Below are 17,200 nucleotides of genomic sequence, written 5' to 3'. Positions count from 1 at the left end.
TACACAAATTGTGGCACAAACAAGCAGAATTTCACCCACAACTTTTGTTTATTCAAGAATATAAAAAAAAAATAGTTTGTCTTCAGGGGGGAACTAAAATACAACAATCTGTCTTTTTTTTTAAAAATGTATTTATCAGTATGTGTACAAAATCAGCTGTTGTGGTGTGGATGTATCTATCAGTCAAACACATGTGTAAACATGAGACAACACACACTGTGCCAACACTGTGCACAAAACCATACCATCATCAAATGTGCAACAGCAATACATAATTTGTGTTCATCAATTGCATCTGAATTTAGAAAGTACAGAGATCATCTTAACTTAATTAACAGTGCAGGAAATCACATTGTTGTTGTCCAGTTATCAGATGATTGGTAGACACCAGATTAGGGCCAGATTGGTTCCAGATCAGCTGCTAGCTGGGTAACATTAGCCTATCACACAATAGTCCTTTTCATATCCACCTCAGCTGTTTAAGATTCTTTTCAATTAATGGGTGAGAACAAAATGGAGTTTCAAACATGGAAATCAGTTAAGTTCCATTTGGATTCCACTTCTGTTAAATGCTTAACTTGTGAAGGTGCTCGTCATAGATTGTCAGATAATTTATGTACACACACACACACAGATAATTCTAGATCTGGGCAAAAATAAAATTATAAAAAAAATGGGGGAGCAAATGTACAGCTTCGGGTGCCTGAGTTGGTGCAGATTACAAAACTGCGAAAGATGTCAGGCCCAAATCAGCTGAAAATGGGGAGAACGATATGGGAAATAACAAAACATCAGCGTATTCAAGCTTTGCTGTGTGCTTACCAAGCAAGCAGTCAAGCTTGATGATGCCAAACCACCAGGACCATCAGGTCTAGGTCTCGGAGGTCCTTTGCTCCTTGACCAAATCCATCCTCTACGTTTGATGATGATTCATGCAACAGAAAGTTTGCGACTGCAGGCACAGAGGTGGCTTCTATCCGCTGTCTAATTGGCAGCAACTGCAAATACATTTCCAACATGCTTTACTAAGTGTCCCTAGGAGTGTATATAATACTTGATGAATAAGTGGAATGCGAATCAGTGAATGATTTTAGAGGATGCTAAGTAAGCATGGCTAAGTAATATGTTCTTTTCTGAGAAGTGCATCTTCTAAGTATACTGTAATATGGAAACTTAATATACAGGGTCTGACTATTTTCTCTCTCCCTTGATTCGCATCACTGCAAGAATAAAGCCTGTTTCTTGACTGATCATACTCAGACTGAATCTCCACCAATCTTTTGGTACTAAAAAAACTACTATTAGCTCCCTGCGAAACAATGGTGGTACGATGCATAGTTGACTTACTCACTACCGTTTCTAGAAAGCGAAGTGACTAAAACCTCTCTACAATCATCTATACAACATAGTTCCAAAAGTTGTCAATGACCCAATTTAATTCCGTGAGTTAGGCATTTGATTAACAGACTATTTTTCAAGCTTTCTCCAAGTGTAACCAATTTAAGTCAAGGAATGTGTCAAACACCATTGGCAGAATACAGAATTAATAATGATTGTGTGACGATGAGTCACGTCATGTGCATATCTGTGATCTTCCAGCAAGAAGACGTCAGAGCACAGGACTGCTCAAGGTTCTTCAATCCAGAACAAATGCCTTTCTTACAGGTTACATATGGAATTATAATTCTGTGGTCCTCCAGGTAGCTGCTTCGTGAGTCATCCCTAGCATTTTTCGGAAGGATTTATACCACACAAATCTAGAATACAAATTGTCTGCTAAGATCCCATGAACTCATCATTGTATCATAAATGCTAATAGACCCATCAGTTACTGGCATTCTAATAACATATTTGAGCTTTGAGACTCACACATCAAAGGGCAAGACATGGTACACACTGACAGTGTCTTTTTTAACCCTGTGCAGGTGACACAGGGTGTCTACAACAGTTTGATGGAGGTGACTTCTGATGAGCGCGAATAGACCGAGCTCCTGCGCTCATGCGTCTCCCTGGACACCGAGCACCGTGGCAGCCACTGAGCCACCAATTTCACCACCAGCCGGCAGAACTTCTCCCCGGCGAAGGCGTAAATGATGGGGTTGAGGCAGCAGTGGGTGAAAGCAATGGTCTCTGTCCACTTCATGGCCAACGTGAGATGATGCATCTGGTGGCAATCCAGGAAGTACCCTTGTCCCTTCAGCATGTGGAGAAAGATGACAATGTGGTAGGGGGTCCAGAAGAGGAAAAAGGTGATGACAATGATAAAGATGAGCTTGATGGCTTTGTGCTTCCTCTGGGTCTTCATGTTGACGAGGGTGGGGATGATCCTTGAGTAGCAGCACACCATGATGGAGAGGGGTAGGACCAAGCCTAAGACGTTCTTCTCCATGTACTCAAAGGATCGCCACATAGAGCCCTCTGGGACCTCCATCGTACAAGTGTATGCTTCCCCATCCAATATAACCTCTACAAAGATGATACTAGGCAGTGAAGCTAGCAGGCTGAAGGCCCACACCACCCCTATCAGGACCATGCCGATCTTAAGCGTCCGCCACATAGCGATAGAGGGAGAGTGGACTATCAGCAGGTAGCGGTCCAGCGTCATGACGACCATAAAGCCGATGCTGGCATAGAAACCCAGCATGTAGAAGCAGGTCATCAGGCGGCACATGGCGCCGTTCCAGGGCCAGGAGCTGAGGGCGGCGTAGTGGGCCAAGAAGGGCAGGGAGAACACGAAGAGCAGGTCAGCCAGTGCCAGGTTTAGTAGGCAGATGTCCGTCAAGTTGCACTTATGGCGGAAGCGCAGCAGAACACACACCACAAGCCCGTTGCCTAGGAACCCCACAATGAAAACAAGGCTGTACAGTGTGGGCAGGAAGACCTGACTAAAGTCCTTCAAGTCTTCAATTTTGCACGGTGCAGCTGACACATCGCCAGTCTGACTATAGTAGTCTCCGTAATCAGGCGCGGTTGTCACTTCTGCAGTATCATCTGTTTTAGGAACACACACAGGCACACACAAACAACACCACCATAAGTCTCTTCTTCTCTAAGCCTTCTTCAGTTGTATACACTCACTTTGTCACAAATAAAGTAAAACAATAAGTTTATAAAAATGAAACAACATATTTATTTTTATTAGGTTTTTTCTACAGTATAACTTAGTATAACTTCCTAAATGACCTTATTAAGTCATAATATTGATCGAAAAATGTGTACAGGGGGCTAACTCAAATAAACCGGTTACAGTGACACTGAAAGTAGCCTGCCTAATGCTGACAAAGTCCTCTATGTGTAGTGTGTAAAGACAGATATAGAGAAAGAAAGGGAGACAGAACAGGAGAGAGAGATTTCACATTGAAATTGAGAGAGAGAGAGAGAGAGAAAGAGAGGGAAACTCAAGTGTGTGATAGGAAGGTAAAAAGAAAAGCTAACCTTACATTTTATAATTTAACTCTCCCCTCTGCTGTTGAGTGTGGGAAGTTCAGGCAGTTAGTGAACTGTTATTTTTCTTTTTCTTCTACTCAGTGCAGAGGTATAAATATTACTTCACCAGTTCATAAGGTAATAAAGTAATGAATAAAATACTGCTGCACTAAATTGATGTCTATAATGCAGGTGTCAAACTGAAATAAAAGATAACGACCAGCTTTCTATGCTGCCTCTTTTAGTGTCTGACATTTAGATTGAATACATTCATTGTATCTGTATTCCCTGACTTTTAGCAAACAGACTTTTAAATGCACTCAGTGTTTAAAGATGTCAATATAAAAAATTAATATTAGCATTACATTACCTTTCGTAGATGAATCGAATATTTAACATTTGATTAATTAGCAAACAATGGCAAAAGACAGCTAATGGTCAAATTTCACTCCATTTACGATCATGAAAAGTCTGACATTAAATGCTGTACTTACTGGTCATGTTGAAGTCCTGGGACATGTTCGTTGTATATGTGTGTGAGAGAGAGAGGGGATTTTGAGAGGGTCCTGAGAATTGTCTCCTGACTTCCTGCGGTCTCTGAATGTATTTGTGTGTGTGTGTGTGTGTCTGGGAGATGGGGCCTAGGTCCTTCTGTCAAATCTAACAAAAAGCTATGAGACAGAATTCGTCTCAGATCCTGTTTTTCTTCTCAGGGTAGTCTCCCCGCCTCTCTCTTACTAATGGCCCAATGTAAGCTTGCAGGCGAGATGAAACACTCCTTATCTCTTCAATCTCTGCTTGAAAATCACACCTGTCTGTACTGTTTACATACTGAATGAGTGTGATATGGGGACATTTAGGTGGAACTGTAGCACACACCACCCTCCACATCTCAGAATTGCACACCACACAAGCTTCAAATGTTAAGGACGCCTTCGCACTTCTTTGGTGACCTCGGAAACCTCTAAACATTAAAGACAGATAGATAACACTATTTATTTTGTTACATCTTCAAACTGTAATTAACGTGGTCCTAAATACCAGCATTATTCCCTGTCGTATTATAATTACTCAGAGATCATTCCAGGTTCCAGATGCCATGGATATCTCACTCTGAGTATGCTCATGCAGTACTTCAACTGGTAAATTGTGTCTCTGATGTATCTACAAAGTGTGGTGACAAGTGTCATGTCACAGGATGTGACAGTTTTAGCAAAGGCTCTCTGGCCAGGCTAAGAACTGCTATTCCACTTATGTGTGAAGAAAAAAATGCTGCCACTGTACAAACATAGAAAAAGACAGTTTGACCACTATTTATGTAATGGTGGGGGGAGGGGGGGGAGCATGCACAGTATTTCCAGAAAAACAGATAGGCCTTGTTTTCAGGTCACAGACCACACAAGAGGCTTCAGCTTTGTATATGATACTTATTTACTGACACTTGTGTACTGACACTACTTTTCTGGCCAATTATTTACTAATCATGGGTTTACATACTTACAGCCAGAAGGCCTTACCGTATTTACAAGTCACTGTAAATGGCTTTGTGTAAAACTGTTTTGGTAACTAGTAACCAAAGAATTGGCAGTTATAACTGGTTTATTTTGGGCTTGAAAAGAAATACTGTTTAACTCAGAGGTAGCCAACACGGTGCCCACGGGCACCTGATCGCCCGCAGGGACCACGTGAGTCGCCAGCAAGGCATGTTCTAAAAACACTACTCGCAGATGATAACACTGGAGAAGTTGGGCCAAGAAGCACTTCTGTAACAACTAGGCCTAAGCCAACAGCTTTAAACAAAGACTCTTTCAGCTTCTTATCATCTGATGTGAGACTAATCAAATAGTGATCTGTGCAACTTTGTTATTCAGGAAGTTTGTAGCAAACAAGTAGCCCTTCGTACAACTCAATACCCTTGGAGTAGATCTCAGTTTCAAAAAGGTTGGTGACCCCTGGAACTGATAGTCCTCTTTTCTAACGTTAGTGTGGTTTTCAGGAAAACGTTTTTATTCTACTCCAGGACTTAAAGTCAAGGAAGTATAACATACTCTTATACCTTTGTCTTTTTGATGCTTCAACTACTAGGTTTGATGACACCATTACCACTGGTAGAATAATCTGAGCATGTGCTTGCCTTTTAAGTGAAACATGACTCAGATCACACTGACTAAACCCTGAAGTGACTTTCTAAGAAATCCTGGGTGAAAAAAACTCAGCCTTCACCACTCTAGAAGCACATAACAGAGAGAGATAGCTTTAGGGTTAGCGCGATAACTGACTCAGCTAGTGGGTATGTGTGTGAGCAAGAAAGCATCTCACTCTTACACCTCCACAAAAACAATATATACCCTACTCTTACAACCAGGGGGCTTTCGACTGGAGTGAGTTCAAATTAGAACAAAGTAGGCAACGCTCCACACTAGACCACACTTTCGCACCTTCCACCTTTCTTTGCATGGATCTTAACAGACATGTTCAGTTGCAGTGCATCTTGCTGCTGTGCACCTTGAACTGCTTAAAGCTCTCATGTAGGCCCAGCCCATATCTGGGAGGTCAATCTGAATACCTCCTTAGCTACCGGTATGTCTCTTGCTTATGTATGAGAGGTCAAGGAGCAATACTGCCGCCACTGCTACTACAACCACTATTATTAATAATAATTATATAACAACAATAACAACATTAATAATACGTTTAATACATTGAATTGCTTGGGCAGGAGACTTTTCTGAGCCAGTGGCCTATGTCTCTCTACAGTTGCAGTAAGGTATTTTTGATAGTCAACAGCGTCCCCGTGTGGTGACGTGAGTGTTTATGAAGAAGTTAGCTGCTTCGTGAGTCATCCCTAGCCCTTTTTCGGAAGGATTTATACCACACAAATCTAGAATGCAAATTGTCTGCTAAGATCCCATGAACTCACCATTGTATCATAAATGCTAATAGACCCATCAGTTACTGGCATTCTAATAACATATTTGAGCTTTGAGACTCACACATCAAAGGGCAAGACATGGTACACACTGACAGTGTCTTTTTTTAACCCTGTGCAGGTGACACAGGGTGTCTACAACAGTTTGATGGAGGTGACTTCTGATGAGCGCGAATAGACCGAGTTCCTGCGCTCATGCGTCTCCCTGGACACCGAGCACCGTGGCAGCCACTGAGCCACCAATTTCACCACCAGCCGGCAGAACTTCTCCCCGGCGAAGGCGTAAATGATGGGGTTGAGGCAGCAGTGGGTGAAAGCAATGGTCTCTGTCCACTTCATGGCCAACGTGAGATGATGCATCTGGTGGCAATCCAGGAAGTACCCTTGTCCCTTCAGCATGTGGAGAAAGATGACAATGTGGTAGGGGGTCCAGAAGAGGAAAAAGGTGATGACAATGATAAAGATGAGCTTGATGGCTTTGTGCTTCCTCTGGGTCTTCATGTTGACGAGGGTGGGGATGATCCTTGAGTAGCAGCACACCATGATGGAGAGGGGTAGGACCAAGCCTAAGACGTTCATCTCCATGTACTGAAAGGATCGCCACATAGAGCCCTCTGGGAACTCCATCGTACAAGTGTATGCTTCCCCATCCAATTTAACCTCTACAAAGATTATACTAGGCAGTGAAGCTAGCAGGCTGAAGGCCCACACCACCCCTATCAGGACCATGCCGATCTTAAGTGTCCGCCACATAGCGATAGAGGGAGAGTGGACTATCAGCAGGTAGCGGTCCAGCGTCATGACGACCATAAAGCCGATGCTGGCATAGAAACCCAGCATGTAGAAGCAGGTCATCAGGCGGCACATGGCGCCGTTCCAGGGCCAGGAGCTGAGGGCGGCGTAGTGGGCCAAGAAGGGCAGGGAGAACACGAAGAGCAGGTCAGCCAGTGCCAGGTTTAGTAGGCAGATGTCCGTCAAGTTGCACTTATGGCGGAAGCGCAGCAGAACACACACCACAAGCCCGTTGCCTAGGAACCCCACAATGAAAACAAGGCTGTACAGTGTGGGCAGGAAGACCTGACTAAAGTCCTTCAAGTCTTCAATTTTGCACGGTGCAGCAGACACATCGCCAGTCTGACTATAGTAGTCTTCGTAACCAGGCGCGGTTGTCACTTCTGCAGTATCATCTGTTTTAGGAACACACACAGGCACACGCAAACAACACCACCATAAGTCTCTTCTTCTCTAAGCCTTCTTCAGTTGTATACACTCACTTTGTTACAAATAAAGTAAAACAATAAGTTTATAAAAATAAAACATATTTATTTTTTATTAGGTTTTTTCTACAGTATAACTTAGTATAACTTCCTAAATGACCTTATTAAGTCATAATATTGATCGAAAAATGTGTACAGGGGGCTAACTCGTAGCCTGCCTAATGCTGACAAAGTCCTCTATGTGTAGTGTGTAAAGACAGATATAGAGAAAGAAAGGGAGACAAAACAGGGGAGAGAGATTTCACATTGAAATTGAGAGAGAGAGAGAGAGAGAAAGAGAGGGAAACTCAAGTGTGTGATAGGTAGGTAAAAAGAAAAGCTAACCTTACATTTTATAATTTAACTCTGACCTCTGCTGTTGAGTGTGGGAAGTTCAGGCAGTTAGTGAACTGTTCTTTTTCTTTTTCTTCTACTCAGTGCAGAGGTATAAATATTACTTCACCAGTTCATTAGGTAATAAAGTAATGAATAAAATACTGCTGCACTAAATTGATGTCTATAATGCAGGTGTCAAACTGAAATAAAAGATAACGACCAGCTTTCTATGCTGCCTCTTTTAGTGTCTGACATTTAGATTGAATACATTCATTGTATCTGTATTCCCTGACTTTTAGCAAACAGACTTTTAAATGCACTCAGTGTTTAAAGATGTCAATATAAAAAATGAATATTAGCATTACATTACCTTTCGTAGATGAATCGAATATTTAACATTTGATTAATTAACAAACAATGGCAAAAGACAGCTAATGGTCAAATTTCACTCCATTTACGATCATGAAAAGTCTGACATTAAATGCTGTACTTACTGGTCATGTTGAAGTCCTGGGACATGTTCGTTGTATATGTGTGTGAGAGAGAGAGGGGATTTTGAGAGGGTCCTGAGAATTGTCTCCTGACTTCCTGCGGTCTCTGAATGTATTTGTGTGTGTGTGTGTGTCTGGGAGATGGGGCCTAGGTCCTTCTGTCAAATCTAACAAAAAGCTATGAGACAGAATTCGTCTCAGATCCTGTTTTTCTTCTCAGGGTAGTCTCCCCGCCTCTCTCTTACTAATGGCCCAATGTAAGCTTGCAGGCGAGATGAAACACTCCTTATCTCTTCAATCTCTGCTTGAAAATCACACCTGTCTGTACTGTTTACATACTGAATGAGTGTGATATGGGGACATTTAGGTGAAACACACCACCCTCCACATCTCAGAATTGCACACCACACAAGCTTCAAATGTTAAGGACGCCTTCGCACTTCTTTGGTGACCTCGGAAACCTCTAAACATTAAAGACAGATAGATAACACTATTTATTTTGTTACATCTTCAAACTGTAATTAACGTGGTCCTAAATACCAGCATTATTCCCCGTCGTATTATAATTACTCAGAGATCATTCCAGGTTCCAGATGCCATGGATATCTCACTCTGAGTATGCTCATGCAGTACTTCAACTGGTAAATTGTGTCTCTGATGTATCTACAAAGTGTGGTGACAAGTGTCATGTCACAGGATGTGACAGTTTTAGCAAAGGCTCTCTGGCCCGGCTAAGAACTGCTATTCCACTTATGTGTGAAGAAAAAAATGCTGCCACTGTACAAACATAGAAAAAGACAGTTTGACCACTATTTATGTAATGGTGGGGGAGGGGGGGAGCATGCACAGTATTTCCAGGAAAACAGATAGGCCTTGTTTTCAGGTCACAGACCACACAAGAGGCTTCAGCTTTGTATACGATACTTATTTACTGACACTTGTGTACTGACACTACTTTTCTGGCCAATTATTTACTAATCATGGGTTTACATACTTACAGCCAGAAGGCCTTACCGTATTTACAAGTCACTGTAAATGGCTTTGTGTAAAACTGTTTTGGTAACTAGTAACCAAAGAATTGGCAGTTATAACTGGTTTATTTTGGGCTTGAAAAGAAATACTGTTTAACTCAGAGGTAGCCAACACGGTGCCCACGGGCACCTGATCGCCCGCAGGGACCACGTGAGTCGCCAGCAAGGCATGTTCTAAAAACACTACTCGCAGATGATAACACTGGAGAAGTTGGGCCAAGAAGCACTTCTGTAACAACTAGGCCTAAGCCAACAGCTTTAAACAAAGACTCTTTCAGCTTCTTATCATCTGATGTGAGACTAATCAAATAGTGATCTGTGCAACTTTGTTATTCAGGAAGTTTGTAGCGAACAAGTAGCCCTTCGTACAACTCAATACCCTTGGAGTAGATCTCAGTTTCAAAAAGGTTGGTGACCCCTGGAACTGATAGTCCTTATTTCTAACGTTAGTGTGGTTTTCAGGAAAACGTTTTTATTCTACTCCAGGACTTAAAGTCAAGGAAGTATAACATACTCTTATACCTTTGTCTTTTTGATGCTTCAACTACTAGGTTTGATGACACCATTACCACTGGTAGAATAATCTGAGCATGTGCTTGCCTTTTAAGTGAAACATGACTCAGATCACACTGACTAAACCCTGAAGTGACTTTCTAAGAAATCCTGGGTGAAAAAAACTCAGCCTTCACCACTCTAGAAGCACATAACAGAGAGAGATAGCTTTAGGGTTAGCGCGATAACTGACTCAGCTAGTGGGTATGTGTGTGAGCAAGAAAGCATCTCACTCTTACACCTCCACAAAAACAATATACACCCTACTCTTACAACCAGGGGGCTTTCGACTGGAGCGAGTTCAAATTAGAACAAAGTAGGCAACGCTCCACACTAGACCACACTTTCGCACCTTCCACCTTTCTTTGCATGGATCTTAACAGACATGTTCAGTTGCAGTGCATCTTGCTACTGTGCACCATGAACTGCTTAAAGCTCTCATGTAGGCCCAGCCCATATCTGGGAGGTCAATCTGAATACCTCCTTAGCTACCGGTATGTCTCTTGCTTATGTATGAGAGGTCAAGGAGCAATACTGCCGCCACTGCTACTACAACCACTACTATTAATAATAATTATATAACAACAATGACAACATTAATAATACATTTAATACATTGAATTGTTTGGGCAGGAGACTTTTCTGAGCCAGTGGCCTATGTCTCTCTACAGTTGCAGTAAGGTATTTTTGATAGTCAACAGCGTCCCCGTGTGGTGACGTGAGTGTTTATGAAGAAGTTAGCTGCTTCGTGAGTCATCTCTAGCCCTTTTTCGGAAGGATTTATACCACACAAATCTAGAATGCAAATTGTCTGCTAAGATCCCATGAACTCATCATTGTATCATAAATGCTAATAGACCCATCAGTTACTGGCATTCTAATAACATATTTGAGCTTTGAGACTCACACATCAAAGGGCAAGACATGGTACACACTGACAGTGTCTTTTTTTAACCCTGTGCAGGTGACACAGGGTGTCTACAACAGTTTGATGGAGGTGACTTCTGATGAGCGCGAATAGACCGAGTTCCTGCGCTCATGCGTCTCCCTGGACACCGAGCACCGTGGCAGCCACTGAGCCACCAATTTCACCACCAGCCGGCAGAACTTCTCCCCGGCGAAGGCGTAAATGATGGGGTTGAGGCAGCAGTGGGTGAAAGCAATGGTCTCTGTCCACTTCATGGCCAACGTGAGATGATGCATCTGGTGGCAATCCAGGAAGTACCCTTGTCCCTTCAGCATGTGGAGAAAGATGACAATGTGGTAGGGGGTCCAGAAGAGGAAAAAGGTGATGACAATGATAAAGATGAGCTTGATGGCTTTGTGCTTCCTCTGGGTCTTCATGTTGACGAGGGTGGGGATGATCCTTGAGTAGCAGCACACCATGATGGAGAGGGGTAGGACCAAGCCTAAGACGTTCATCTCCATGTACTCAAAGGATCGCCACATAGAGCCCTCTGGGACCTCCATCGTACAAGTGTATGCTTCCCCATCCAATTTAACCTCTACAAAGATGATACTAGGCAGTGATGCCAGCAGGCTGAAGGCCCACACCACCCCTATCAGGACCATGCCGATCCTAAGCGTCCGCCACATAGCGATAGAGGGAGAGTGGACTATCAGCAGGTAGCGGTCCAGCGTCATGACGACCATAAAGCCGATGCTGGCATAGAAACCCAGCATGTAGAAGCAGGTCATCAGGCGGCACATGGCGCCGTTCCAGGGCCAGGAGCTGAGGGCGGCGTAGTGGGCCCAGAAGGGCAGGGAGAACACGAAGAGCAGGTCAGCCAGTGCCAGGTTTAGTAGGCAGATGTCCGTCAAGTTGCACTTATGGCGGAAGCGCAGCAGAACACACACCACAAGCCCGTTGCCTAGGAACCCCACAATGAAAACAAGGCTATACAGTGTGGGCAGGAAGACCTGACTAAAGTCTTTAAAGTCTTCAATTTTGCACGGTGCAGCTGACACATCGCCAGTCATATCATAGTATCCACTGTAATCAAGCGTGGTCATCTCTTCTGCAGTATCATCTGTTTTAGGAACACACACAGGCACACACAAACAACACCACCATAAGTCTCTCCTTCTCTAAGCCTTCTTCAGTTGTATGCACTCACTTTGTCACAATCAAAGTAAAACATTAAGTTCATAAAAATAAAACATATTTATTTTTCATTCGTTTTTTTCATTACAGTATAACTTAGTATAACTTCATAAATGTCATTATTAAGTCATAACATTGTTCGAAACATGTGTACAGGGGGCTAACTCAAATAAACCGGTTACAGTGACACTGAAAGTAGCCTGCCTAATGGTGACAAAGTCCTGTATGTGTAGTGTGTAAAGACAGATATAGAGAAAGAAAGGGAGACAGAACAGGAGAGAGAGATTTCACATTGAAATTGAGAGAGAGAGAGAGAGAGAGAGAGAGAGGGAAACTCAAGTGTCTGATAGGAAGGTAAAAAGAAAAGCTAACCTTACATTTTGTAATTTAACTCTGACCTCTGCTGTTGAGTGTGGGAAGTTCAGGGAGTTAGTGAACAGTTCTTTTACTTTTTCTTCCACTCAGTGCAGGGGTATAAATAGTACTGCACCAGTTCATAAGGTTATAAAGTAATGAATAGAATACTGCTGCACTAAATGTATGTCTATAATGCAGATGTCAAACTGAAATAAAAGATAACGACCAGCTTTCTATGCTGCCTCTTTTAGTGTCTGACATTTAGATTGAATCCATTCATTGTATCTGTATTCCCTGACTTTTAGCATACAGAGTTTTGCACTCAGTGTTTAAAGATGTCAATATAAATAAAGAATATTAGCATTACTTTACCTTTCGTAGATTAATCGAAAATGTAATGGCAAAAGAAAGCTAATGGTCAAATTTCACTCTATTTACGATCATGAAAAGTCTGACATTAAATGCTGTACTTACTGGTCATGTTGTAGTCTTTGGACATGTTCATTGTATATGTGTGTGTGAGAGAGACAGAGGATTTTGAGAGGGTCCTGAGAATCGTCTCCTGACTTCGTGCGGTCTCTGATTGTATTCGTGTGTGTGTGTGTGTGTCTGGGAGATGGGTCCTAGGTCCTTCTGTCAAATCTGACAAAAAGCTATGAGACAGATTTAGTCTCAGATCCTGTTTTTCTTCTCATGGTAGTCTCCCCGCCTCTCTCTTACTAATGGCCCGATGCGAGATGAAACACTCCTTATCTCTTCAATCTCAGCTTCAAAAACAAATCTGCCTGCACTACTTACATACTAAATGAGTGTGATATGGGGACATTTAGGTGGAACTGTAGCACACACCACCCTCTACATCTCAGAATTGCACACCACACAAGCTTCAAATGTTAAGGACGCCTTTACACTTCTTTGGTGACCTCGGAAACCTCTAAACATTAAAGACAGATAGATAACACTATTTATTTTTTTACATCTTCAAAATGTCATTAACGTGGTCCTAAATACCAGCATTAGTCCCTGTTGTATTATAATTACTCAGAGATCATTCCAGGTTCCAGATGCCATGGATATCTCACTCTGAGTATGCTCATGCAGTACTTCAACTGGTAATTTGTGTCTCTGATGTATCCACAAAGTGTGGTGACAAGTGTCGTGTCACAGGATGTGACAGTTTTAGCAAAGGCTCTCTGGCCAGGCTATGAGCATGCACAGTATTTCCAGAAAAACAGGCCTTGTTTTCAGGTCACAGACCACACAAGAGGCTTCAGCTTCGTATACGATACTTATGTACTGACACTTGTGTACTTTTCTGGCCAATTATTTACTAATCATGGGTTTACATACTTACAGCCAGAAGGCCTTACCGTATTTACAAGTCACTGTAAAGGGCTTTGTGTAAAACTGTTTTGGTAACTAGTAACAAATCCTGGTAACAAATAAAAAGAATGGGCAGTTACAGTATAACTGGCTTATTTTGGGCTTGTAAAGAAATACTGTTTAACTGATAGTCCTTATTTCTAACGTTAGTGCGGTAGTCTGTGACCTTCTGACCTATGTCGTCATGTCACTAACCTAGCTAACAAAGAAAGCACAATTAAATATATATTTTCTTTATTTCTATATCAACTCTGGAAACACACACAAGACAATAAGACCATAGTGTGCATCCCATGTAATTCAAATTGAATTGGGGTATTCTCAACGGGTCTGACTACATTTCTCTACCAGTATATTTCATTTACCCGAAGTTGTGCGTTATTATTTGGAAATAAAGTCAGCTCCATGACCGAAATATCTCAGCTACGGTTTCTTAATATTGATTCTTATCATCATATACTACAAGATACCAATGCCCATTCTTTTTGCAACATATGACTTTGCTTTTACTGCCTAGTTCTTTCATTTACTACACATTATTGAAAAGAGATTGCTATATTGTGTAGTCGCCCCACTGAGTCAGCGTTTAACTGAAGAGGCGTCATAGTCCAGGCAGTTTGCAAAGTTGCGTTTTACGACAGACTAATTGTAAAATAATTTTTTTCAACATAGATCATTTATATGAGGTGTCTAGAACAACATACTAAAAGTCCTAAGAAATCCTAGTTGAGGAAATATGTTAAATTCTCATCAATCCGAGATGTGTGCCAATAAGGCCAGGCAACAATACACCCCAATGGGGCTGTTTTTTTCCTTTACTCCTATCAAAATTAAACTTTACCCAATGAAAGTACCCATGAAAAGTACAAATGTTTGTATTACAAGTTTCTTTGAAAATGAATATGAATATGCAAATGAGCTATACACTAATCGAATGTGCCCAAAATACACCCAAATAGGCTTCATTTTTTCCTTTACTCCTACCACAATAAAACTTTACATAGTAAAAGTATACATGAAAAGTAACTTTTTTTGTATTACAAGTTTCTTTTGAAATGAATTTGAATATGCACATGAGCTCCACACTTATTGAATATGTCCTAATTTGCATAGGCAGAAACACCATTCAATGCTGCTCTTAGACTGGCCTCTAACCTGAAAACTGCCTTGATTAATTTTAAGTTCCCAGCGAACTAGCTAGCTAATCACAGTGTGTATAATGAACCTCGTAGTCAAGTGAAAAATACAATCAACTTTCTGCCCATTGACAAAACTGCTTTACAACCAACACAATACATACTAATCATAGAAAAATACACGTTACATGTCCAAGTTGTCGACATTCACTGCATCTACCTATCTAAAAGTATACAAATTGTGATGGTCATTTTGCATAGTGGACCTACCGCTGACAGGCAAACTTCTTCGGTCTCATTTAGTCCAGACATGGTCACAAGTTGAGAAGAGATGACAGGGAAAGCAGTAAAGGCGGTTTCTTGTAGAACAGCCACACAGCCAGTCTTTTCGGGAGTACCACTCCGTTTGAAAAGAGCGAGTTATCTTCTGTCCCGTCGTTTGAAGCAAACCTTTGAGCTCCGGCATTGGTCTCCCATTATTAATAATTTCACGTTTGGACTGAAAGTCCAGTTTTGTGAACTGCTTCAGCTTAGCAATAAAATCTTCCATTTTCACCGTCAAGGTCAAGTAGAAGTGTAGAAGAAGGCCAACGTCAGAACCAGCATAAACCCGACAGGTGCGCTCTCGTACGCCCCCCTCATTGAGGCAGAGGTACTGCGTGCCTCACCTACATGATTTTTCAATGCGTTTTGAGTTCAGCTCAAAGGTTCTACGCATGCGCAAAACCCAGTTTGGAGCGATTGCGCAATCCTAGGTGAGGCACTGCCTCCCCTGCCCATACACATATGTATACGCCTGCCTCCCCTGACCGCACATCCCTCGCTTTCTCCAGTCTATTTGAACAGGACATGCGCAAATTCAGCGATTTTGATTATAAAAATGCTCGAAATGATTGCAATCATGCAGAAATTACCCCTATACCACAGATTAGTAGAGAAATATGAATATTTATTTTATTTTATAATTATTTATTTTTTTACTTTTCAAGGCTCTGCCTCCCCTGCCTCCTCTGACCGTCTAATGTCAAGTGGTATACCAAGGTTGAAAAAGGAAAAGGAAAAGGAAATGGCGGTCTAAGACTGGGAATCGAAGACGTATACACTCAAATTATTACTGAAATTACTTCATTGCTGTTTTCCTAGAAAGGGGAGGCTATGACTAATCTTCAGCCTCTTAACTCAATGACACATGAGGTGAAGCAAGGCAAGCAGAAGGGGGTAAGAGAGGCGCAGGAGTTCAGAGCCATCCAGCGTAAAGTACAGCCTCATTAACGCAAACGCACGCACAGCATGCACAGGAAACTACACTACAGCACGTTTGCCACACAGGAAGAGGAGGAGATCATTGTTCAAAACCTGAAGTATGGCTTTACCTGAAGTAAGCACTCACTGGGTCACAGCAAAAAAAATAAATCTAACCGAACCACAGGCAACTGAAAACAAACACGCTATTCACTTATCAGACATCTCATTCAGAAAGCCATTCTAAGCATCACAAACACTCAGGAGGCAAATGAACGGGCGAAAGAAGGACAGCTTTGGTTTAAGTGGAAATCAATTATTTGTGCAAGGAACAGTATGACACATGCCTTGCATGACACCGGTCTCTAGAACCTGTCTTTTAGAACTCACTGAGCAGGAAAACACATCTTTAGAGGTCATTAAATTGAGAAGTACATGACCAGAGGCTTTCTGGCGGGTACACATTAAACAAGGTGATTTGTAAGTCTTAAAGTGTCTCACATAGTTCAAGTAGAACATCATTGCGCACGGCTCCATTCAACAAGTCTCTGAGTGAACTCCAAGGTTGCAGCTGACTCCAGAGGAGATCTGGGCCTGATTGGGTGTGGACCCAGATCCAGCTGATAGAGGATATGTTCCAGAGCAGAGGGCCAGGCTTAGCAGAGTTAGCATTCAGCTATTTTGAGTTTTAAGTTGATTTCCCATCGGCTGGTTTCAATCATGCAGGGTAGTCAGTGTAGTTTTGGTGGAGTATTTAGACTTCCTGGGATGAAGTAGCGAACACCATGTTACTGAACTCAATGGGAGTGCTAATCTGTCTCGCACTCTCCGGGGCTATGTAATGAAACTATCTCAGCTCCTGCCCAGGTAAGAGCTGTTTCTCTGACAGCTGCCCCAGACCCTCACCAGATCAGTGCCACGTCTGGGCCAGATCTCACACCTAGTCAGCTGTTCTCT

General features: G+C 42.2%; 3 protein-coding genes across 3 annotated transcripts; all 3 read right to left on the bottom strand.

Moving 5' to 3' along the window:
- Positions 1-1,418: 1,418 nt before the first annotated feature.
- LOC116222519 (C-C chemokine receptor type 5-like) lies at positions 1,419-4,068 on the bottom strand. The gene is made up of 2 exons (XM_031576929.2): positions 3,921-4,068; positions 1,419-2,991 (listed from the first exon to the last, which is right to left on the bottom strand). Exons 1-2 carry the CDS (start codon positions 3,943-3,945, stop codon positions 1,940-1,942), a joined length of 1,077 nt encoding a protein of 358 aa, XP_031432789.2. The 5' UTR covers positions 3,946-4,068; the 3' UTR covers positions 1,419-1,939.
- Positions 4,069-6,145: 2,077 nt separating this feature from the next.
- LOC105905478 (C-C chemokine receptor type 5-like) lies at positions 6,146-8,569 on the bottom strand. Its single transcript, XM_012833484.2, has 2 exons — positions 8,442-8,569; positions 6,146-7,542 (listed from the first exon to the last, which is right to left on the bottom strand). The coding sequence occupies exons 1-2, from the start codon at positions 8,464-8,466 to the stop codon at positions 6,491-6,493; spliced, it is 1,077 nt and encodes a 358-aa protein (XP_012688938.2). The 5' UTR covers positions 8,467-8,569; the 3' UTR covers positions 6,146-6,490.
- Positions 8,570-10,837: 2,268 nt separating this feature from the next.
- On the bottom strand, positions 10,838-16,964 carry LOC105905480 (C-C chemokine receptor type 5-like). Its single transcript, XM_031576184.1, has 2 exons — positions 16,745-16,964; positions 10,838-12,051 (listed from the first exon to the last, which is right to left on the bottom strand). Exon 2 carries the CDS (start codon positions 12,032-12,034, stop codon positions 11,000-11,002), a length of 1,035 nt encoding a protein of 344 aa, XP_031432044.1. The 5' UTR covers positions 12,035-12,051; positions 16,745-16,964; the 3' UTR covers positions 10,838-10,999.
- Positions 16,965-17,200: the final 236 nt, after the last annotated feature.

The sequence above is a fragment of the Clupea harengus genome, chromosome 11 (assembly GCF_900700415.2).
Source record: "Clupea harengus chromosome 11, Ch_v2.0.2, whole genome shotgun sequence".
In the NCBI taxonomy this organism is placed as follows: domain Eukaryota; kingdom Metazoa; phylum Chordata; class Actinopteri; order Clupeiformes; family Clupeidae; genus Clupea; species Clupea harengus.
The sequence above is the reverse complement of the archived record's forward strand: the minus strand, read 5'-3'. Positions and strand labels throughout refer to the sequence as shown.